This window comes from Rhinoraja longicauda, chromosome 6, assembly GCF_053455715.1.
Source record: "Rhinoraja longicauda isolate Sanriku21f chromosome 6, sRhiLon1.1, whole genome shotgun sequence".
In the NCBI taxonomy this organism is placed as follows: domain Eukaryota; kingdom Metazoa; phylum Chordata; class Chondrichthyes; order Rajiformes; family Arhynchobatidae; genus Rhinoraja; species Rhinoraja longicauda.
In genome coordinates, this window is record NC_135958.1 from 47,129,597 (window position 1) to 47,155,873 (window position 26,277).

General features: G+C 37.9%; 1 protein-coding gene across 3 annotated transcripts in view; it reads right to left on the bottom strand.

The window, feature by feature from the left end:
* LOC144594446 (dual specificity mitogen-activated protein kinase kinase 4-like) overlaps positions 1 to 26,277 on the bottom strand; it is a 120,583-nt gene that overhangs the window by 30,510 nt on the left and 63,796 nt on the right. For all 3 annotated transcript variants that reach the window (XM_078400934.1, XM_078400933.1, XM_078400932.1), the window contains 7 exons: positions 25,435 to 25,537; positions 18,170 to 18,268; positions 12,567 to 12,741; positions 10,220 to 10,339; positions 7,511 to 7,630; positions 6,757 to 6,808; positions 2,886 to 3,013 (listed from right to left, as the gene is read on the bottom strand). In XM_078400934.1, the coding sequence (XP_078257060.1) occupies positions 2,886 to 3,013; positions 6,757 to 6,808; positions 7,511 to 7,630; positions 10,220 to 10,339; positions 12,567 to 12,741; positions 18,170 to 18,268; positions 25,435 to 25,537 (797 nt within the window). The remainder of the gene's footprint in view (positions 1 to 2,885; positions 3,014 to 6,756; positions 6,809 to 7,510; positions 7,631 to 10,219; positions 10,340 to 12,566; positions 12,742 to 18,169; positions 18,269 to 25,434; positions 25,538 to 26,277) is intronic.

Sequence of the window (26,277 nt, forward strand, 5' to 3'; positions counted from 1 at the left end):
AACAGATTTTTTCCCAAAATATATTTAAAAAAATTGCAAGATGCAAAATTACACAAAAATATACTTCTGTAGACAATTTAACTATTGGTACAGTTCTAAAAAATCAATGCCAATATTTTATGATAAATCTTACATTTTATATGCCTGTTCAATCTGTAACTATTAAGTTCATATTTATAACTGGACTCATTACTTTACCATTCATTCATCACTTCAGACAGCATTAGAGATGTTCCTTCTGGAATGGCAGGAACACAGTTTTAAGTACACTTCTAATTTTGCTTTCAGGAACGAAACCGCTTCTGACACATTATCGCTCTGACAGCCTATCCAAAAGGTTAGTAGCCAAGACCCACAAGTGAGAATGTTATGGAATTCAACTGTAGACAAAGCTAATTAAGTTTTGAGATACAACATGAAAGCAGACCCTTCATCGCACAATGTCCACTGATCACCAGATTAATGTTATTCCACTTTAGTATCCATTCTCTATAACTACTTTTAAGGGTAATTTACAGCGGGCAATTACCTTACAAACCCAGGTAGATAAGTTTGAAGAAGGGTCTCGACCCGAAACGTCACCCATTCCTTCTCTCCAGAGATGCTGCCTGACCCGCTGAGTTACTCCAGCATTTTGTGTCTACCTTCGATTTAAATCAGCATCTGCAGTTTTTTTTCCTACACACTTTACAAACCCACATGTCTTTGCGACGTGGGAGGAAACTAGGGCACCCAGAGGAAACCCACTAATGTGCAAACTTTTCCCTAGCACCAAAGGTTGGGATTTAATTCGGGTCTCTGGAGCTGTGAGGCAGCAGCTCTATCAGCTGCACCACTGTTTAAAAATCATTTGTAATTTTAACTTTGTATTTGGTATTTTAACAAGAATGGACATAATCACAATGTTTTCCTCACATCAACTGTAAAGAGTATAAAATACTCAAAAATAAAACTAGGTTATGATAGTTTTAAAACAATCGACAATATCATTTGTGACATTCAGTCAGAGAGTTGTGAATCTGTGGAATTCTCTGCCTCAGAAGGCAGTGGAGGCCAATTCTCTGAATGTATTCAAGAGAGAGCTGGATAGAGCTCTTAAGGATAGCGGAGTCAGGGGGTATGGGGAGAAGGCAGGAACGGGGTACTGATTGAGAATGATCAGCCATGATCACATTGAATGGCGGTGCTGGTTCGAAGGGCCGAATGGCCTCCTCCTGCACCTATTGTCTATTGAACTTTAGTAGAAATTTCAGTCTTTAAATTATTCAACTCACTGGCATACAGATCAGTGTACATTTTGGTCTGAACTCAACCAAACAGGGAAAACAAGCATAGGAGACTTTGCTCATTATTGTCATAAGGAAATAAGAACATATTCATACCATAGGAAAGAGATGGCACAGTGGCAAGATCAATCCAAAAGTCTCCCGGTTATAGAATGCAACAAGTAATGCTTTATGTCGCTAAAAGTCTTTACATATTGGAGTTCCACAGAATTACGGGTTAGATTTCTTGCTGTCACAACTACCTTGACTCAATTGCAAGGGCGTGATCAAGAATTTTTCAAACTTCAGTAAAATTGACAGAATGGTTAAATAGTGATATAGGAAGTTATAAGTTATCGGAAGATATCAGTGGACCTTTATCCAAAGGTCCGCTTCCCTGCTGTACTGCATATGATGCTGACTGGGTGGAAAGAAGATTGCCCAAAAACAGCAGTATGGGGAGAGGTGGAACTGGTTTCGTGGGGGTGGGGAGGGAGGAGATGATGGGCAGGTGGAACCAGGTGGAGGGGTGGGGAGAAAAGGAAATGTCAGTAAGCAAAACTCAATCTGGAGAAATGCAAGGAAAAATAGAATAACATAGCCGTGAAGGTTCCAGCACAAGTAGAAGAGATGGTTAAGGAGGCAAGGGGATGTGCTTTTTTTTTGGTGAGGCATTGAATTCAAGAGATCATGTTAAAATGCTTATTAGGTCATGGCTAAGATATACAGGTCTATCATCACATTACAGATAGAAGAAAAGATGGTGCAGAGAATTATGAGGTTACTTTCAGGGTTGAAGATTGCTTGGTTATGAGGAGAGACAGGTTGCAATGGAGTATGCTACTCTGATTAAATCAGGCATGTGAGTGAGGTTAAAAAAAAGAGAAAAATGAAAAAGGTCATAATTGGCTTTTCTGCTGTGTTTTATATTTTAACCCCAGTTTAATTAATTTAGTTATATAATCTTGCACTTAAATTTAATATTTACTCATTACAGTTCCACCACTGATTTTCTGGCACTCTTGGTTCCAGAGCTTTGCTGGTTTATCCAGCCGGCCAAGGAAGTTAGCTATGGGGATAGATTTGCCGGCTCCAGCTGGGCTGGAGTTCCAGAGCCCCGGCCGCAGGTTGCAAATTCAACCCACCGATCGGCCGTGGAAGTCCCGATGAGGTCGAGATTGGCTGCCTTGCCCCACCTAGGTGGCACTTTTTCAGGGAGACTTCCAGGGCGCTGGGAATTTCTCGCGGAACCCCTAGCGACCTCTAGCGGAACCCTAGTGTTAATTACAAGTCTATACATCGTTTATTTTCTTTTTTTTTCTGTTCCGATTTCTCCGTTGGTAAACGTGATTTTGGCAAAGTGAAAAACGCGGAAATCATGCAAAAAGCGCGGAAAATGGATTTAAAAAAGGCGGAAATCCGCAGAAAATTCACATGCCTGTTAAATCTCCTCCTTGCCTCTGGTTCTAACGCGTTTAGAATCGAGAGGCCTGCACAGGGTTAACAGGGAGGACCCACTTCCCACATAAGAGGAGTTTGTGATAGAAAAAACAAATTATCAATAAAAGACTCAGATGATTAGGGGATAACACAATTGAAAACCAAATTATTTTGCCTTACTGCCATGTATGGTCGACATCCTGCATCCCTCGTTTTGGCAATAGAATCGACTAGTTGTCCACTAATACCAAAATCACAGAGTTTAATATTGCCATTTCTGTCCATAAGAATATTGGAAGGTTTGATATCTGCAAAACAAACATTGGTTGCACAATGAAATAAAACTGCTGCGTTTTTAAATACACAAGGGTTTCTTAAAATTAAGCCAGAATTAAAATGTTTCACAGCAAAGGCATTTCACTGCAGAGGATAAATACAACAAATGTGCAAATATCCAACGTACTTGAAATACTGTTCATCACAACTATACAGAACCGATTACTCTGTGAAACACTGCTTTTCCAAGAATCAGTGGATAAAGGTAAAATGTTTAACCATTTAAAATATGTAAACTGTAAAATATTGGTCATCTTGAATCCAAGAACTGCACTTAATTGCGTGTTCTAAACCAAAAGCAGCTGATTGTTCTCGCTTTTGACATGTGTAATATTTGTTATAAGTCTTGGGTCTGAATGCCAGATAATCAGTTTGCACAAACCACTGGTCAGAGGAGTACTACTAACGAATACCACAATTTAAGAAATAGGATTAGGAACAAAACACATGGCCCCGAACCTGCTCAACCATTCAACAAGGTTAGGGCCAATACAGTGGGGGCAGTTGCTGCCTTACAGCCGCAGAGATCCTGACTCCGGGTGCTGTTGGGACAGAGTTTGTGTTCTCCCTGTGACTGCGTGGGTTTTCTCCGGATGCTCCGGTTTCCTTCCACATTCTAAAGACGTGTTAAATGGCTTTGGTAAAATTGTAAATTGTTCCTGGTGTGTAGGACAGTGCGGGGTGATCGCTGGTCGGCACGACATTGGTGTCCCAAAGGGCCTAAAGTCTAAAGTCTCTCTAAAGACTAAAGATCAAAGTTAATCGTATATCTCATGTCCACGTTCTCATCCCATTGTTAGGGGCCTCAATTTCTTTAAGCATCTAAAACGAAAACTTCAATGAGAAATCAAGATTAAAACTCCATTCAAATAAACATCTCTGATACTCTTTATTCCAGGTTAATCCCCAAAGATAGACACAAAAAACTGGAATAACTCAGCGGGACAGGCAGCATATCTGGAGAGAAGGAATGGATGGCGTTTCTGGTCGAGACCCTTCTTCAGACACCAAAGACTTGAATATTTGCAAGAGGAATTCATTACACTCATACTCTATTAACCCTTGCAATAAAGTTCAACATACTATTTGCTTTTGAACTGCATACAATACTTGTACAATATTCTATAAACTAGCACATCGAGATTCCTCTATCCTCGCAATTCTACTCATAATTTGGGAAGCACATTTCTGTTAAAAAAAAAATCAAAGTTTTGGATCTTTAGTGTTTCTCCAGGGTAATTGGAATGGTGGACTTAATCATCATATCATCATATATATCATCATATATATATACAGCCGGAAACAGGCCTTTTTTCAGCCCATCAAGTCCGTGCCGCCCAGCGATCCCCGTACATTAACACTATCCTACACCCACTAGGGACAATTTTTTAATTTTTTTTTATTACATTTACCCAGCCAATTAACCTACATACCTGTAGGTTAACCTACATTAACCTACATTAATGTGTGATGCAAAGGGAGAACTCCCACACGCTTGGCATCATTCAGGCGGCACGGTAGCGCAGCGGTAGAGTTGCTGCTTTACAGCGAATGCAGCGCCGGAGACTCAGGTTCGATCCTGACTACGGGTGCTGCACTGTAAGGAGTTTGTACGTTCTCCCCGTGACCTGCGTGGGTTTTCTCCGAGATCTTCGGTTTCCTCCCACACTCCAAAGACGTACAGGTATGTAGGTTAATTGGCTGGGTAAATGTAAAAATTGTCCCTAGTGGGTGTAAGATAGTGTTAATGTACGGGGATCGCTGGGCGGCACGGACTTGGTGGGCCGAAGGGCCTGTTTCCGGCTGTATATATATGATATGATATGATATGATATGATATAAATAGCATGTGGGCAGTAATGCACAGCTTCCATCCACTCAGTCAAACCACAATGAAAATGGCAGATTTCACCCAGAACCTTCAACCCCATTCAGCCAGAAATCAACTTTAAAAAAAATGTTTGCTTTAATAAGAATTGATTGCACCCCAATTTTAATATTTCCACAAAAAAATTCAATTGAATTTCTTTTCACAGCCAGCAGTCTAAATCATTAATCAATTGAAGACCAGTAAATATAACTGATTAAATGCCCAATATCCTAGTTCTGATGGAGTGGCTGCAGATATCATACAGACTGGAACAGAGCTCCCAAATTCCTCAGGATTCCAGAACAATGACAGTGCATTGCAAGAAATCAAATGTAGGCTTGACATTAGTTGTTTGGAAAATACTAGAAAACATTACGGTCACGATGACAGGGCACTTAGAAAATCATATTATTAGATAGAATCAACATGCTTTTGTGTAAAGGTAATAGTTATGGACAAATCTGAGGTTTGTTCAGGGCCAGGTTGATAAGGGAGAACTACAAATGTAGAATATTTGTAGAAATGTAGAATCTCAATCATCTGATCAAGTGTTATGCAAAATATTGATTTAAAAAGATAACTTTGAGGGTTAAAGGTAATATGAACAAAGACAAAAGATTAGATAAAGGACAGAAACCAATGCTAGATAATTTTAGCTTTGGAAGTTTTAATGCTGTGGTGTCCAAACATTAACTAACCCTCTTTACAAAGGAATTAAGAAAATGACACGAGTAACTAACAGAGTATCAGATGGGTCCATAAAGTAGAAAAATTCGAGGTTAATCATCATGGTAGGAAAAATGCACTCAGACTGGAATAATGAAATTCTTTCTTGCTGCATCTTAATGGGTGCATTAAACACCAAATATCCAGTAAATTAGGCCTGACTTGGCAACTGACATGTCCAGGAATGAATGATACTATAGCGAATGGTAGACAATCCCTGGTCAGTCTAACACAGATACCTTGGTGTTCCCACCATCAAAGCGATCAATAGGAAACGCTGCCTCAAAAAGGCAGCTAATATCAAAGACCCACGCACCTCAGTCATGCCTTCATTTCCCGACTACCATCATGAAGATCATAGATGAGCCTGAAAACCGTGACTACCAAGTTCAAGAACAGTTTCTTCTCAGTAACCATCAGGCTCTTGAACACTACACAACACTAACCTCAACGACTGTGATCTTCTACTGACCGTGACTTTAGCTGCACTACGGACTACAGTTATAACACTAATGATTGTGCAGTATTATGGTCATTCATTTATTGTATTTTTGATGAAATATTATCTGGGTGCTATTGCATTTACAGGCATATTAAGCCATAGCAACCAAGAATTTCATTGTTCTGTTAACGGTTCATATGACAATTAAACACGTCTGATTCTTGAATCTGTTATTTTTGCTAATTCAATATATGATTTAAATATAAATAAAAACAGCACCCTTCGAAGCCTGTGTTTGAGAGACACAGCATGGAGACAGGAACTTTGGCCCATTGCTTCCACATTGACCACCCATTTACACCAATCCTGTTCTATCAACTCCCTCCCCCACCAGATTCCACTATTCACCTACATACCAGGGACAATTTGCGGTGGCCAATTAACCTGATGATCTGCACATCTTTAGGATGTGGGAGGAAGCAGAGGACTTGGAGGAAACCAATGGGGTCAATGGGGTTTGCATGTGCAAACTCCTCACAGAAAACAACCAAGGTCAGTGTTGAACGCGGGCGGGTCTCTGATACAGTTTGGCAGCGTACTGTCAACAGTTGCTGACAAAAAATTGTATTTGAGAGAGTTATGGGTGTCTTTCTTTTGAAATATAACTTAACACTTACCTCGGTGAATAATTTTCAAGTTTTCCTTTAAATAGTTAAGTGCTTTCACAGTCTGGAAGGGAGCAGATGAATATTAGCATTGTGCTGGATCATTATAATATTGCATTTATACTGATCACAATCCCAATTATCAAACATAAATATTCCTTTGTTCAGCAAGGAAATATAATCACTGTTCTTAAACCTACCAAGAACAAAATGAGCCATTTGCATTTCTCCAGAATGCTTTTAAGAATCAAAAGACCACTTTCAAAATAGCCTAGCCAGCTGGAAAATGATTGATTATCCTCTTTCACCCAGTTGAATAAAGCCATTAGAACACTAGTATTTGAAAAAAGCACACTTGAACTAACAAAAAATAAAAATTTAAAAAATCATAATTTCTGCTTCTGGCCTTCCTCGCACCCACATGATATGATTGCTCCATCAATGCCTCTGGTTTCAGAATTATCTACCCAATCCCCATTCCTCTTCAAAAAGCTCCTCAAAGTAAGCAAAGTTTTGATTACCTGTTCATTTTAAAATAAAATGACCAGTATTTAGTCCATTGGAGCATTTTGCTGTGAAAGGTGCCAAAGAATGGCAAACTGCTGTTTTACCACAGTTAAATGTGCAATAGATTTGTCTTTAAAATGTATGCACAAATTTTCTGGCAAACTATGATGTAGGTTGACATTCAAATAGAAATACACTGCACAGTTATGTATTTCTTTATGGATCGTTAATTGCAGAGATTAAAACAAAATTAACTTACAGCTAACGTGATTTTGCCTAAGATTTCCTCTGGGATAACATCATCTAATGAACCATATACATATTTATAGAATTTGTCAAATGAGGTAGACATGAGCTCCATACATATCCAACAATCGCCCTGCAAAGAAACAAAATCAATGATCAGATTTGACCTCCTGAAAAGTGACCATTCGGCACACAGAATATTTTTTGGGGTTTAGGAATCAACCGAGGTAAAATGTCTGCCTTCAAAGTCACACCTGTCAGGGTATGTTTTGCTGCAGCGTTATTGTACATGAATATTTCTCAAAAGATGCTGCAAAACAATTATTATATTCAGTTATTGCAACTTCTGTCATGATCACCTATTTTACATAACATCTTCAGAATAAAAATCAGTACCTAGTTTAAAAATGTAACTTAGTAACAAGAATTAGCTGACATTGAAACAAAGTGCAGAACAAAATAGTAAATTTTTCATCTTAGTATCATACTGATTATTTACAAGAAATCTGGCTAGAATACGTAATCACAATTGCCATCGGGTGGTTGAAGGGTCAGGAATGAGAATGAATTTGGTTAACATTGCCCATATAATTTATCCAAAATCCAGACAAAGCACTCAAGGCAAGCCATTAGATAAATGACAGGCTTTAATTATGAAAACATTTCTCCAACTACTTTTCCTTCTACAATCTGGCTAATATTTCTCAGCTGTGCCCTCTTTTGTGGCAAGGGTTGGGTTTGATGTTACTCTCCCCAGCATGGAATGATACAGCCGTGAGATATCACCTTGTAGAAACATATAAAATTCTTAAAGGATTGGTCAGGCTAGATGCAAGAAAAATGTTCCCGATGTTGGGGGAGTCCAGAACCAGGGGTCACAGTTATAGAATAAGGTGTAGACCATTTAGGACTGAGATGAGGAAAAACTTCTTCACCCAGAGAGTTGGGAATCTGTGGAATTCTCTGCCACAGAAGGCAGTGGAGGCCAATTCACTGGATGTTTAAGAGAATTATATCTAGCTCTTAGGGCTAAAGGAATCGAGGGATATGGGGAAAAAGCAGGAACGGTTTTAGATGATCAGCCATGATCGGTGCTGGCTCGAAGGGCCGAATAGCCTACTCCTGCACCTATTTTTCTATGTTTCTAGTCTTCCATGCTGATCATCTATGAGACAAAAGTAGTGACATCATCAGCCAGCACAAGGGCTGGTTCTGGGATTTCCCTGCAGAAATTGACAAGTGATTGACATGATTGACAAGTGGCTTGGTGTGCCTTTGGGATCTTGTTATTGAGCAGCGAGTCACATTGCTATAAACAAGGGGGGGGGGGGGGGGGTGGTTGTTTGGGCTGTCTGGATTCCCAATCATCAATTTGTAACAAAATCAGAGGATATTATTCCAATATAAAAAGTGAAAATGTTGGGAATGCTCAACAGGTTAGGCAGCATTTGCTGAAATACAAAAACAGAGTGTCGCAGGATTTTCCAACTTCTGATGTCTGCAGTTTTTATATTTCAATTAAATCAAATATGCCTACTGATTAAAAAGCTATTGCCATATTTATTCGGAAAGTATGGTGGGATTAGATTTCACTCAGAATGAGCAGCAAATATGAAGGAAATCCAAGCCTTTCCATTTTGTCTGTATTTTTTAATCCTGTTTCACCATGGATTGATACTTGCATTTATCTCCCCATTTCTACTTTTTGGTTCAATACAATTTCAACAATTCTTAAGTAGGTTCAGGAAAGTTATTTCATCTTTCTCCTGGTGTTCTGGCAACCAACTTGATTAAATGCTCATTTTCAAACATCCAAATTTGGTCTCTCACTCTCCATTTCTGTTCTCAAAGGGTGGTTCTTAGCATTGGGTGATATCCCAAAAAAGGTGAGAGGAAGAAAAGCAACAATGCTTATTCTGTAGGAAGATCCCAAGTCATTTCATTGTCAAGTGTCAGAGTTACTTGGGGGAGTCCCGAACCAGGGGCCACAGTTTAAGAATAAGGGGTAGGCCATTTAGAACGGAGATGAGGGAAAACTTTTTCACTCAGAGTTGCGAAGCTGTGGAATTCTCTGCCTCAGAAAGCAGTGGCGGCCAATTCCCTGGATGCTTTCAAGAGAGTTAGATAGAGCTCTTAATTATAGCGGAGTCAGGGGGTATGGGGAGAAGGCAGGAACAGGATACTGATTGTGGATGATCAGCTATGATCACGGTGAATGGCGGTGCGGGCTGAATGGCCTACTCCTGCACCTATTGTCTATTTTCTCTTCTCTCCTCAGTTTACACCACCTTTTCGTACATTTATTTCTCTTAAATTTAGTTATCAATGTTTTTGTTATTGATATGGACTTCTACTGATTCAATGAAGTATTCTTTTATTTCATCCAATAATTTGGCCCAAAAACCATTTCAATGTTGATGTATTCTGCTGTTCCACTGACATTATCCTGTCTTATTCCTTTTACAGTTGCTTTGATTTTCTAACATACATTTCAAATTCCTAACAAAAATTAAACTATTAAGATAGTTCAGATCACTTTCTACTTTTATTTGCATCATTATGTCTTAACTGTAAAATCTGGGTTCCATTTAATTATATATTGTACAGGTTTTTCTGGTAACTTCAAAGATATCCCATTTGAACATGAATTCACTTGGATTTTACCAAAACTATCCAAAACGATTCCATCCCGAAAATTCAGAGATCCAACACCCTTTCTCACCTCTCTGAAGAGTGCTCCATAAAACTGAACAATATATGGACAATCACTACTCCTCATCACAACATCTAAATCCATCAAAAGTTGTTTCTGTTCCTTCTCATCCACCGTTGATCGAATTCGCTAAAAGAGTATACATTAAAAATATTGCAACAAAGTTTTTTATGCAGCTTGAATTGACTCATTTTTTCTTATAATGTGTACTATAGTTTAACATTAAACCTTATTTGCTTTTTTTCTGCATATTTCTGTTTGCTTTATCAGCAACATATACCGAAAGTTTGACATTTTAAGCCAAATTTTTAATTAGAGGTGGAAAACTGTACAGAAAATAATTGTAATACATTCACTTCAGTATTATTCAAAAAAATCTACATATTGTTTTCTTATAGTTACATTATCTTTGAAATGATAAAATAATTCTGTACTGATTTAAACATTCTTTTAGGTAACATGTTCTTTATTGCTTCACCAGTGAAGCGATGTCTTAAAAGGTTAATTATGTCATGCAATCCAATGGGAATTCATAATTCCAATGCCATCTTATAACTATTGGGGGGAAAAGAAGGGTATACATAAAGACAACAGGTTCTATTAATTGAATTAATCAAATATAACAGAAAAAAACTATTTAATAGCCATGTTGAGTAAGAGAGACTAATAGAGACATATGCTACAGAGTTCAGGCTCAATGGCCGGTGTGTATTGTGCACTCTGTAGTTTTCTTTAGGCCTTATCTGTAATAATGTCTTCTGACAAAACTGCATCTTACACTATAATAACCCGTCTTTCAGTTATCACTGCTTGAGTCACAGCAAGTTTTGTTTTAAGTTGAAGTGCTACACAACCTCTCCTACCAGATGAATCTTTGGGCATTATTAAAAGCAGCTTGCTTGTCAGAGGAACGGGGACATATAAATTAATTACAGGCATAGCAGACTGCCAGGTGACAGAAAATGACCAGAATAGCAGGATCACAATTAGCTATCAATACTTTTCCAGTGTGCAAGACATACATAACTGAATAGCTGATAAAAAGCTAGAACTTTCTCGTCTTATTAAATTTGGTGTTTGAATAATTTATTAAAAACCATTACCTGTGACAGTCACATATAAACTCAAAATAAGCAAATTATTTTTTAGGAGTGTTAATAGAACATGAAAGATGTTTCCATATGGGGTGGCTGAAAGAAACAGGTGAATTTAGGGGAACACCAGATATATGTATTAAGGGAAATGTACAAGCTATCCAAGTCGACAGATGCAAGTGGAAGGCAGTATAACACTAGCATGGATTGATGGGCTGAATGTTATGCTCCCTGTGCTGTAGCTATTATGTCATTTGATGCAACACGTCATCTTGGCAAATAGTTTCAGTGAGTTCTGACAGTGTTACATTCCACCTACAGCACAGATCAGGATCAACATTAAACAAAATTGATGATGCTAACATGAGAAATGATGCATTGATATTTGAGATGCGAAATAGAGTATATAGAGTTTGCTGCATAAATTAAGTAGGTTTTCATAAAAGGGAATATTAAAATATCAAAAGTGACCTGTACTTCAAGATTTGGTAATCAAACTCAATTAGAGTATGAAATGCACATTAGCCCATTTACATGCAAATTCATGTACATTGGAGTCTATGGCACTATATCATCAGGAATTAAGGTCTCAATAAATAGACACTAATTTAAGAGGATCAGCCCACAGGCACTAAGCTCTTGCTAATACTGCAATCACCATCTTAAGAATGTACATAACCTCCCGAAGAGTTAAAATGAAATAATTTTGTCAGTCCAAACTCAGCGGCAAAAACAAATTTGTACATTATAATGCTACATTTATATGTTGCATGATGCAAAATGCCGTTTTCCTTCCTATGCCAATGGAGTGAATATATTCACCTTGGAAGAACCCAGTGAGTTTAATTTGTTTAGTTTAGTTTTATTTTAGTTCCTAAAAAACTTTCAACCCATTGATCCAATGAAAGATTCCACCCACAATGACTCATACAATTTGTCAAAGAAAGGAGTTCCAAATGTAATTACTGTGGAAGAATGGGTGAGGCAGGGATGGAAAACACATCACTGCTGTAAGTATGTTAATCTGAAACTGAAAATAAGCTCCTGGAATGAAATGGTTTTACTTTACATTAATTGGACGCAGCTCACATTTAGGACATTAATGTTCACTGCACAAAACGTGGATAAGGAGAAGGAAAAATCCAGTAAGAAATATTTAAGTGTTGTTTTCCACAGGTTTGTAAAGCTCAAATTAATACATTTCCTATTGATCTTTAAGCACATTAAGTTTATTATCACAGAATGTAGATTGAAACGCTTACTTTCACAGCCATAACCTGTCCACTTGGGTTATGGATCATCTTGTTCACAGAACCGTAGGCTCCACGTCCTATTTCCCCAAGGTCCTTGAGGTCATCTGCAGTGAAGTCATACAATTGTTCTGGTGATATCTTCAATTTCCCTGAGGATTCAATGCTGTGAGTCCGCAGCCTCTCTCTGAAAAACAATTTCAAGAATAACCATCAAACCTCTAGAAATGTATCCCCGATCAGATACAGTCCACGCTGCTGCTTAGCAAACGTCCTCTATACTGGTTATTCGCAAAAATATTTCTTAAATTCTACTTCCTGTAAATTAAAATTATAATAGATAGAAAACTGTGCACTACAAATAACAAATGCGTAATTCCATCCTTTTTCTCTCTTTCTATAGAAACTAGTTTACTTAGACTATGAGTTTACAAAAACAAGCTGCTGTTATTCCAGGGTTCTTGTATCAGTGAGGCTATTTTCTCAAGTATCATCATCAAATGCCATCAGAGATCATCTTTTCAGAGGTGTGGCCATGACAGCTTTCAATACTGTTTGTTGATTATATACTGTACACCAAGGACAGTCCAAAAAAGGTTTCATACAGGTCCATCACTACCCCACTTATTGTATCTTACCAAAAGCAACCAAAATGCTTGGTTTGCTTTTATTGAAATTTAACAAAAGTATCTTTTAAATCATTTGGCACGTTGTTCTTGCTGCCTGTGAGTTTTGTCCATTCTTTCAGACACTATTCACTTTTCAATTTTTACTTTTCAATGTTGCTTTAAACTCCCTAATAACTGACTTCCATTATTTGTCTGTGGCTTCCTAGTTTTTTAACATCACTCCTAATATCTCTGTATTTCACCCTGCCAATCATTCGACTGCCATTGCTGTACTTTTGAGTATGCCCCTTCCTCCATTCCAGATCTCCCTTTTGAGTTTTTTAAAATCAGATCACCACACTTGAATCACCAAAATATCTGTTGACTTTGTACCTCTAAGGAATCATATAACCTATATAACCTTGCATTCCTGTCTTCTCCAATCCTCAAAAGATGACCTCCCCTCAACACGCCAATTAAGTTTGGGAAAGAAAACAAACTTTTCACCGTAATCTATTTTCATGGAACATTGTGAGGGGCTGGTTCTGTGAAATTCTGTTGAAATATTTCGAACATGGAATCCAAACAATCTAAAAGTCAACCACTGGATCTCCTATTAATTCCAAGGCTTGTGGGTCCGGGGTGGAAACGCTTGGTGAGTCAAATAGCCTCTAGACCTTACTGAACTTGGGTGACATAGAAAAATATTGATGGTTTAATTACATATCCTATTATGGATAAGATAGGCTACAAATGAGGTTAAAAGCTCAAGCAAATTTTCTTTTGGACATTTTTTCTTTCAAGACCCTCGAGTCTAAAGAAATTGAAAGCGTGGAGAATTTCAGCACAGACTGCAGCACGAAAAGCCAAGCACTACTTTCATTTTAAAGCATTTAATATCTCGGCAGAGACTCCTCTTGGTATTCTTATGACAACATTTCCAACAATACAGCTTTTCCTCAGTCAGATTCAGATTAGTTTAATGTTTTATAAACTAGGGTACAATGAAATTCATTGTTTGCACAGGTCAGAGCATACAGTATACATGATAATGACAGATAAAACAATAAATATGATGAATGCAAAACAGCAGAATGTTGAACGGATTATGGTGCAATAAGTCTAGGTCAGATGTTATATTCTTTGAACTGGGAAGAGAAATATGAACACTCAGCCTACTGACTGAAGAGGCAAGTGTACATCCATTGAGCCAAAATGGCATTTTATTTTTTTAAATTCCAATTCAAAGTAATAATAGAGGCTGAACAAACACTAACAACTATGTTCAAATGAGTAGCATTTTGACACATGATCATAGCAAGTAATTTTGTTTGAAGTGAATCTGCCAATTTCCCCAGGGACCCTAGTTGTGTGCAAGGCAATTTCCATCCTTGGGTATCAATCTACAGTGTCATGGAGGTTGGAAACAGACCTTTTGGCCCAACTTACCCACACTGACCAACATGTCCCATCAACACTAGTCCCACTTGCCTGTGCTTGGCCCATGTCCATCTATCCATGTACCTGTCTAATTACTTCTTAAACGTTGCGATAGTCCCTGCCCCAACTACCACCTCCAGCTGCTCGTTCCATACACCCACCACCCTTTGTGTGAAAAAGTTTGCTCAGATTCCTATAAAATCTTTCCCCCTTCACCTTGAACCCATCGCTGATTCTCAATTCCCCGACTCTGTCCACTTTCAATAACTAAACTCAGTTACTATTTTAGCCCTCTAGTCACTCCACAATTTCTTTCATTAATACCGAACACTTCAAAAATCACCACTGCTTTTACTAGAATGGTGGATAAAGGCTTATTTATCTCTAATTATACTAACATTGACTAAAATTAGTAATTGCGCAGCATTTGGATTTATAATTTTACAGAATCATAGTGAATAGTGAACCTAGTCATCCCAATGACACTCAAAGACAAACAACTATAGGGAGAAAAGCAACAAGCCTACAGATTCTAGAAATCTGAAAATAAACAGAAAAACATTGGGATATTAACCAACACAAGCAGCATCTGTGGAGCTAATATTTCAGGTCAATGATATTTTATTTTGAAACAATAACTCTGTCCTCTGTCCACGGATTACCTGTTGTTTATCCATAGCATTTTCTGTTTTTAAATAAGTGCCAATGTCAAGAAAGATGGATAGAAAATGTCAGAGCTTTATTAAAGGAAGCTATCCTTTTGACAAATAATCTCATAACACAAACCATTCCTTGATCGCTCTGGCAGTCTTCTCTTAATTAAGAAATCAGGTTAATACAGAAATGCCAGAAAATAAGTTCTGATAATCTTTGTATAACTTTATAATGACACAGGTGGTGGCTCTTCAGCCTTCTGCTCCCATGCGAGCTGGCATGAATTAAATCACGGCCAATTACTTCACTTCTTTTTTTTTTTTCCTTAGTACCTAATCAGATGTACAGCACTTTGGTCAACGTGGGTTGTTTTTAAATGTGCTATACAAATAAAATTGACTTGACTTGACTTGACTTCTGGCGAATTCCCTTCCACATCCTCCAACCTTATCATTCTCCTGCCTGCTTCCATCTTCTTCCCAAAACCTACAAAAAGGACTGACATGGCAGATTCATTGTTTCTGTCTGCTCCTAGTCCACAACTTTTCTCTAAATACTTGGATTCCATCCAATCCCCTTGTTCAGTCCCTTCCGACCTACATGCGAGACACCTTTAACTCTTCGATAAACTTTCAATTTCTAGGCCATAAATGCCTCATCTATGCCATGGAGGTGCAGTCTCTTTTTCCTCCATTCCCCACCGTACTTCTCAAGGCCCTCTGTTCTTCCTTAAACAGAGACTCAATCCATTTCACACTAACTACCCCTTTTGCAACTCCTAGTTTCACTCATCCTTTCTCATCCAAGCCTCCCCCTCCCCAGATATTTTCCCTTGCAACTATTGATGTAACACTTGTCCCTATAGCTCCTCCCTCACCTCCATCCAGGGAACCGAATAGTCCTTCCAGGTGAGACAGAGACGTGCACCTCCTCTACCTCATCTACTGCATCTGGTGTTCCTGAAGTGACCTGTACAAAGGCAAGATCAAGCATAGACTCTGCAACCATTTCACCAACCACTTGCGCTCAGCCCACCAAGATCTCCTGGGTGCTAATAGCTCCATTTCCCATGCCCATACCGACCTTTCTGTCCTGGGCCTCCTCTATTGCCAGAATGAGGTCACATGCAAACTGGAGGAACAACACCTCAGTTTATAACCCAACAGTCGGAACAGTGAATACTCAGATTTCAGGCAACTACAAAAACCTGCCCCCACCCCTCTCTCTCCTGTACATCAGCAGGACTCTCACCTATTTCTCTATTCCCCTACATTCCTTCCTCTAGTGTCAGAATTTGCAACCTTTCAATCCTTCTGTCTTTTCCTCTGTCCTTCCATTTATCAAGAACCCCCTCCCCCCTCACCTGTATCCACCTATTACTTGCCAGGTTTAGACCCGCCCCTCCTCTCTTACAGCTTTCTTTTCCCTCCTTCTCTTCATAGTCTGAAGGGTCCCAACCCCAAAAAATCACCTGTGTTCTGACCCAGAGGTACTCCAGCATTTTGTGTCTTTTTTGTAAATCAACATCTACAGTTCCTGGTTTCTCCTCTCCAAGAATTCAATCACATTAGTCCCATGACCTTCTCCACATTTCCCCAAATCATTTCAAACTTTCATGCTCGTGCTCGTCAACTTCCTTTTGAGTTTTTTACGTTACTGATCTAGACTAAGAGGCAATTTATAGCAGAGATATAATCAACCAGCACATCTTTGCTTATATAACTCAACAATTATTTATATAAATGATAGCAAGACTGAGGTTACATTTTTTATGGCAATGAGAGACTTTAAATACTCTCCCTCTTATCACCAGCATAAACCTCTTCTCCCCATATTGAATATTGATAGGTGAATGTACAAAGAATGTCAAATTAAAATCCTGAAACCAAGATATTGTAAAAGAAAATCACAATCTTACCATGTCCTTTTTGGTAATGTATGAAAGTTTTGTGAAAGCAAGCTGCATTGTATTAAAATACATCTGTTACAGAATGTGAAGCCAAGGAACTTAATCATGTACAGGCAAATCAGTACCTCGTAACAATATTACAAATATAACCTAATTTCATAAATAAAATATACTACTGCAAAAAATGTTAATTGCATATATTCCTCCACTTCCACAACTGGGTAACATAGTACGCTCATAGGTAGGTCAGCAGGAATTAGGAAAGCTAACAATGCTAGTTAATGCAAGGGGAATGGATTTGAAGAAAAAAATATGCTTCTTTCATATAGGACATCAGTGAGATCACATCTGGAATATTCTGAAGAGTACTAGTTTTCTTATACAACTATGTTAATGTAGTTCAATGAAGGTTTACAAGTTGAACCCAGGAACGTCACCAACGTCTTCCTGATGAAAAAAATGTCAGCATATGCTTCAATTTACTCGTTTAGAAATACAGGATGGGAAGGGGAAATACCACATTGAAACATGCAACATAAAAAAAGATCTTTTGATCCTTTGCTCTCAGCAAGACAGATGTGGAAAGAATGTTTTCTCTTTTAGGAGTGTGTAAACTAGGGAGTCACTGTTCATAAATAAGGTACCACTCATTTAAGGCAGATAAGATTTTTTTGAGGAGTATTTGGGACTCTTCCTCAGAGGGTGAGAGTAGCAGTCTTTGAATATTATCAGCAAGGGATCAGGGTTTAGAAAGATCACTGCAGGTAGATGTAAATTCAGCGTTGAGGCTTATATTAGATTCGGCTTGAGGTGTGAAATGGCTTCTCCCTTTCCTAATGCATATTAAAACACAGCTATGTCTCCTTTACTCTCCTTAATATGTTCAATGGTTAAGATGCTGTTAAATTTCACAAATGCAAAACGTAATACAAATTAATCAGATGATTAATAATTTGTCCAAGGATTACAGATCGATGTTACACATAGTAGAAATCCAAACAAACCTTGTTCGTTTCATTTCCAATGATATGAAGTCTTCATCCACAGGAGCTGAAAGTTCCAAAGATCCAAGGTCTGGAGCCTGTTTTTGGGTGGGCCTGGACCTGCAGAAAATACCAGTGTAAAATCTCAGACTAATGGAAAAAAAGTGGCATGTTAGCTCTGCAAGTTTAGTCTTTTTGTTTAGAAATGGAAATTCTTGTCAAATGTTAAAGATGATGGCTGCAATAAAAACACTGACCTGTGTGACTCCATATATTTTTTACACATCATACGACTATGAGAAAGATTCTGTAAACTATACATTTCCATATAAAGTAAAGCACCTTAACAGCATCTTTAGATGAATAGATATCAAACTCCATTAAGCCCCATCTAAGAAGTGAAATATGCCAAAAACTAATGGAAAATTTAAAGTAAAAATTAATAAATTGAAACTTCACCACAAACAATAATGGACTGAACTGTTTAATCTTTCCATTGACAAAAGTGTAATTTTTCTGCTTGTTGTATAAATACACCAGTGACAATCCTCAGATATATTATCAACACTGGCTAATGAAAATGCCAGATCCTTTAAGCTTTGTCTGCCATTCCTGGCGAATTCATAACTTACCACCATATACTTTCCATCACCTTATCAGCTCCTTTCAATATTGTCAACATTTTGATGAAAGTACTTCTAACCTAACCTAAAGAATGGAAGCAAAGTTTGCTTAATCTATCCTCACCCTTTGAACCAAGGAACCTTTCCAGTAAATCTGCAGTGCAATCCATCCATGATGAGTCTCCAAACTGTGATGCTAAAACCTGCGCACAGCTCTCCTGATAGTATGTCACTGGGGTAACAGTTGTAACTGAACTCCTTAGTCAAGTCGTCCGAGAATAAAGGCCATTGCTATTGTGATTAGTTTTGTATCTGTACTTTCTGAATGAACATAGACCAATGCGTCAAATTTAGTTTAGAGATACAGTACAGAAACAAGCCCTTCGGCCCACTGAATCCGCACCGACTAGCGATCCCCGCACATTAACACTGCCCTAACTCACGAGGGACAATTTACATTTATAAGGAGCCAATTAACCTACAAACCTGCACATCTTGAGCGTGGAGGAAACCAAAGATCTAGGAGAAAACCCATACAGTCACAGGGAGAACGTACAAACTCCGTACAGACAGCACCTGTAGTCGGGATCGAGCCCGCGTCTCTGGCACTGAAAGCGCTGTAAGGCAGCTACTCAACCGCTGCGCCACCGTGTTCAATAAAAATTCCTAATTAAACTTTAGTTAATAAAAATAGGGCATCTGATCCATAATTCACCTTCTGAACTCATAATTCACCCCTCTCACCTTCTGTACTCTCGAAATCTCACCACAAACCTTTTCAATTCTTGCTTCATCCACCATTGACACTGCCCCTCCTTTCCCCCACCACCACCAAATAGGACCCCAACCTTCAAGGTGCTCCTTAAAACTCACCTTGATCCTATTAAGTCATGGAACTACAGATGCTGGTTAACAAAAAAAAGACAAAATGCTGAAGTAACTCAGCAGGTCAGGCAGCATCTCTGGAGAACGTGGACAAGTGACGGTTCCGATTGGGAAGGGGTCTGTCCATGTTTTCCAGAGATGCTGCCTGACTCACTGAAAAAAAAGACAAGGTTTTTTTTTCTATTAAGTCATGGAGCTAGATTCGGCTTTATCTGAGAACACCATTGAGTGCCTTGGAACATTTAATCACATGAAAAGACACTTTTAATTCAATTTTTGATCAGCAGTCAAACTAATTACAACATCAAGCTTACATGAAGCAAGTTTACACGCGAAAACACTCTCGCCTGCCCATCACAAACGTAACATTATTTGAATCCACTTCACTGCTTACAACTGTTCAGCTCTAATTTTTATATGTTGTTACATATATAAACACAAAAAACTCCCAGCATAGGGTCTCTGAATATCAGTGCAATGATGAAACAAATCATGCTTAAGATAAATTCCATTATACACCCATGCTAAGATGTCAACCAAAATTTTACTGTTGGAGAATTTGTACATTTATTTTTTCATACAAACTGTTGGGTTTGTGTCGTAAGAAATGTGGATCCATTGGACTGACTTTTGCAAATATATTTAGGCAATTTAGATAGTGATGTAACCTGCTTTGTTATTAAGAAAGAGTGCAAGGTGCTTCAGAGCATGCATTTTAAACTGCAAATGAGCTTTAATGATGTGGCGGTGCAGGTTTTGCAAGGTGGGTCGAAAGAGTTCCTAATCCAGCCCTGTTCTATGTGGTAAAATAGTGTCAAAATGTTGAGACTTTTGCGCACAAGTACATTTCAATATTCTGGGTTCCATCTTGCTGCAAAGCAGCCATTTGGAGCAAGGCAGCTTAAATTAAAATGTAGCTTTTACAAAGTGAATCTAACCACCAAAATAAAGTGTAAAAGTATAACAAAATTATTTTTGATAATTGTCACCACTTAGGCCAAATACAGTGGGTGTTTTAATTATATTCAAAACAATTGTATGGTGTATAGTTATTAACATATGATTGATTCTTTTAAATTTAGTATCTGCTGTGCTAGTAACAGGCAGTTAAACAAAAGTAGCATCCTAAATGATAGAAATCTAAATTTTGATGACATGCTTAAAAGAGTATCATTACTATACTCAGGGCATGCCTGTTCATAAAATTGTGGGGCTCCAGTATAATAACTGACTAGAGTAAAACCAATTAATTCATCCTCCAGCACCTAGACCACAACGGGGCCTATGCCAGGATTCTGTTTGTGGACTTTAGCTCTGCATTTAACACCATTGTGCCAGAGCTACTACACTCCAAATTCTCCCAGCTGACTATGCCTGAACCCCTCTGTCAGTGGATCATCAACTTCCTGACAGACAGGGAGCAGCATGCGAGGCTGGGAAAGCACATCTCGGACCCGCAGACCCTCAGCATAGGAGCACCGCAAGGCTGCGTACTCTCCCCTCTCCTTTACTCTCTCTACACCAACGACTGCATCTCCACAGACTCCTCTGTCAAGCTCCTCAAGTTTGCGGATGACACTACCCTGATTGGACTGATCCAGGATGGGGAGGACTCTGCCTACAGACGTGAAGTGACACATCTGGCGTCCTGGTGCCATCGCAACAACCTGGAGCTCAATGCTCTTAAGACAGTGGAATTCATTGTAAACTTTCAAAAAGCTCCCCCTCCCCTCCCCCCACTCACCATCAACACCACAGTCACATCTGTGGAGTCATTTAAGTTCCTTGGAACCATCATCTCCAGGGACCTTAAATGGGGGGCCACCATCGACTCCACAGTCAAAAAGGCCAAACAGAGGATGTACTTCCTGCGGCAACTGAGGAAACACAATCTGCCACAGGCAATGATGGTCCAATTCTATACTGCAATCATTGAGTCCATCCTCACCTTCTCCATCATGGTCTGGTTTGGCTCACCCACCAAGCATGACATCCGGAGGCTGCAACGGATCGTTCGATCAGCTGAGGTTGTTGGCTGCAACCTTCCCCCCCCCCCCCCCCCCCCCACCCCCATAGGCGAACTGTACACTGCAAGGGCCAGGAAGCGAGCAGGCAAGATCATCTCTGACCCCTCTCACCCTGGCCTCAAAATCTTTGAAGCACTTCCCTCTGGAAGGCGACTCCGGACTGTCAAAGCAGCCACAGCCAGACATAAAAACAGCTTTTTTCCCCACAAGTAGTAGTTATACTCAATAACCAAAGTCTGTAGTCTCTTTTTTGCTCTGGTTTATTTTCACCCACATGTTTAGACCGTAATGTTTTATCCTTATTGTTTTGGTGTGGTTATACTTTATTCTTAATTGTTAACTGTATGTTTGTGTTTTCATTTGTGAGTGGAGCACCAAGGCACATTCCTTGTATATGCACATACTTGGCCAATAAACATTCATTCATTCATTCATTTTCAGTGCTCTATTGATTATTTCTGAAAGTTTATTATTTCTTTAAGGGGAGAGGGTGTACAATTAAAAAAATGATTATCAGAGCTTGGTTATTTACAAGAAACACAATCAACTTAAAAGGAAAAGTGATTATTCTAGAGTCTTACTTCTTAACGAGTCACAAATAGCTAAAACAATTTGTGCCCATTTGATTCTAAACTCAAAGGATAATTTGTTTAACAGCTTTATTCTTGTACATTATTTCATGCAGTCTTGAACCTGTTAATAATTTCAATATGTGGTCCTTCAGAAGTCAATACACAACATAATGCACAAACCAAAGTGGGCTGCTGTGACTTCACTTCCAGTTAGTTATTGCTTTTTCCCCACATTTTGAAAGTGGCAATAAATGGATGACAAGTATTTCTCGATTATAGATGGAATAATTGCAGACATGTCCATCAGGCTTCCCTTCATTGCCTCCTGTAGATGATTGCTATCCCAATTATTGCAAGTTGCTGATTCAATTCAAGTATGACAAATTTATCTCCAAGGTTAGAAATCATAACTGGGCTAGTTACATATCACTTTTCACAATGACAAGTTTCAAATATGATTTGTAACTTGTCCTCGTCCTTCCTAAAGAATATTTATCTGCAATTTTCTCTGCACTACATTTGTCTTCCGAATGTATCTACCCATTTCATTGCTATATGCCACCCAGTCTGCAGCAGGCAAAGATGTTTGGAGTGTTAGATGATTATTCTGATACCAAGGATATCAGGCTCCCATCCGTGATTGATCAGTACCCGAAAACATATCTATTCTCGTCCTCTCTTCTATGATGTGGTTGAATAAAGTACCCCACATATTGCTCAGCTAGAAATCAATAACAGATCAGACATTACATTGCCTACATTTTTATCTGTACAATTTTATTCAAAAACAGCCAGTGGTTTTAGCTAGCTAATTATGTGACTAATTTATCAATTTTTTGTATTTGAAAACAAAGTGCACATTAAGCACAAGATAGTTATAAACATGGCTCCGCCTATAATTTAACAAATTGTTGCATACTTTTTAACTACTTTATAAAGTAGGTTGGTTTCCTTTCTAAAATAAACAATACATTAGACACTCGGGAACAAATCTGAACAGCTTTCCTGAACAAATCCCTTCTATTTTAAAACCACATAGATGATTCCTGCATACTGTCGCAATTTTTCTAAGTATGACAAATGTAAATCCTAAGGTAGAAATCGAAACTGGGATAGTTACATATCAGTTTCACAACGACACGTTTCAAAGGTGGTTTGTAACTGTACATTCTTTAACTGTATCAACTTTCCTAAAGAATATTTGACTGCACGTTTTCTCCACATTACATTTGTCGTGTGTATCTGCCTATTTCATTTCTATTAGCCTCCTCAGATTTTAATACTTGATGTCATTTTATGAAATGAAACCAGTCCAAGCTCCTCAGGAAATGTTTAAAGATGCTAAATATGTCACGAATTTAACTGTGCTGCAACTCGAATCCCAAAATAAATTTACTTCAATATATTAACCTTTCAAACCAGGTCAGCATAGGACAAATAGACGTTTTGCAACAAGTTAAAATCCTATAAACTAATTTTGCAACACAAATTAACTATACTGGCATGTCAGTTATCAATAATAAAAGCTAATGAATTGAAACATTAGTCTTAAAGAAATATGTTATTCAATGGGTGAATGGTTTTAGGGTTTGAATGATTAATCACTTCTCTCATCATACCTTATTTGAAAGATTTTTTTTGGTAAAGCAATGAGTACCAAGCACCCAACTTCCATAAATGTCATAAGTAACAAAAATATTTTTGAAAACTACACCTTGGCTCAGTGACCTCAAACATCAAATATGTTCTCCAATGATGCTGTTTGACTATTTCCAGCATTTTGTTTTATTTCAGAGTTTATGATTTCATGGCTTCCAATGTGACTTTAGGAGGGTGACAGAAAAAACAATGCAGCCAGCAAAAACTTACTTTCACAATCATCATTTTGTTCCAATCGTTTGAAAAGGGTACAGATAAACTAACCATGACAAATAATGGACAACTTTTCATAAGCATCACACTCTGAATGTCTGGAATTTAAAATTTTAAGCAGAAAGGTCCGACTATGCTCAGCTGATCAGGCAGTCGCAGTGAGAAATAATTAATGGCACAGACTTCCCATTAGATCTTATAACTTTCATGGATTCAGGAGCATTTCCCATGGGACATGATCTATGTTTTGTAGTACAAAAACAGTATTTGAAATTTACTGTTATATAAACTGAGCTGATACCTTATTAAATGGGAATCAAGGTGTCACAAAATGCTGGAGTAACTCAGCAGGTCAGGCAGCATCTTGGAGAGAAGGAATGGGTGATGTTTCCGGTCGAGACCCTTCTTCAGACTGATCTGAAGAAGGGTCTCGTCCCAAAACATCACCCATTCCTTCTCTCCAAGATGCTGCCTGACCTGCTAAGTTACTCCAGCATTTTGTGTAGGAAAATAACTGCAGATGCTGGCAAAAAATGGGAATCAATATTGTCTAGAATCAGCCCACATACACTGTTGTTCATTTGTAATAAAACAGACAAATGTTAAAATAACCTAAAAATATTTTTCATACTCATTTACTGCATACTGTAATGCAAGTGAAAAGAATTTTCTTTTGTGAATATTATCAGCCAAAAAATTTTAATATGAATTTTTCAGACAATGCAAACGTATAAACCATAGCCATAATGAATTTACAAGTTCATATCAATTATATTCACACTCGGCTCTTCCATTTATCTCTACAAAATATTAATAGGTCTGCCCCAAAAAAATAAAGTAACCTAATGTGCTCAACCTCACTCATGGTATGTCCAGGGTACAAATTGCTGACTCTCACCTGAGTATCAAGCATTCCAGAGTGAAAAGGTAACTAAGCATAGGAGCATTGGGTCTCAAGTTGCACTACTACTCCTGATCAAAGCAACAAACTGAGACTTTTAACAAAAAACACCAAGAATTACGCAAAAGGAGATTAAAACAGCTTCAAATTTACGAACAAAATTTCAGATATGCACCAAAAGATATGTAAAATGAAAAATGCTGAAAATACTCAGCAAACCAGACTCCATCTGCAGAGAAAAATAGAATTAATACTTAAGGCAAAAGCCTTTCAATGTTCTGATAAAAGCTCTTAAGTTCACATTGTTTCCTCAAATGTGGTCCAAGTTCTTGAGTGTTTATGATTTGTTAGAGAACAGGCAATTTCAACAGATTTTATTAAAAAGTTAAACTGGAAAACTACTCACATGTGTTGGTTCTGAAAGTGAACTCCTGTTGGATTTAATGTGAGCCTTGCCGTTGTCTTGAAGGCAGGGTTGGCAAAATTCAACTTCAACGCTTTGCGTTTAACTGTTTTTAAACAAAAATGACAAAATATAACAAACATATTACGTCATGCCATCATTAGACCCGAGATGCTATACTTTTGTTCAAAATCTAGCAATTAAAACATGGAGATGTCACAAAGAGATAGTCTTTGAAAGAGTAGAATATTTTCATAGATTTTCTTCTAGTTTTGAAACAAATAATATATATGTAGCAGAAAATGAAAACACAATTGCTCTTCTGCTTTTTGCATTAAATTCTCATATGATTTTGCATTAAATATTTCAAATTAGCAAAACAAAAACATTTAACTAACATCCAGTTTTTCATTACATAACTATTGGAAATGCATTTATACTAATATAATATTTAGTATTTGCTCAAGGATACAATTAGATAGGAAGGACAGTATATTTTTTGTTAATTCTGCAATTCTTAATGAATTCTAGTAATTTATTTCGATCTATTAACTGCCAGAAAAATGAAAAATGCCTTTTTATAAAGGAATTTGTTCATGTCGGTTTTTTTACATTAAGGGGTTAACAAATTTCAACGAGATTATCAATGGATTTTGTGGAATTTGTGTTTTCAAAATATAATCCAATGATTAATGTATTAAAGTAATTGCTAATTACATTTCTGCAAGCAGAAATTAGCTTGGAGGCAGTTGAGCAAAATGTTCTTGGTATCCAATACTACACTTCCCACCCAACAGATTTCACTAGAAAGTGATTAGGAATAAGAGTTCCAGCTGAATTTACTTC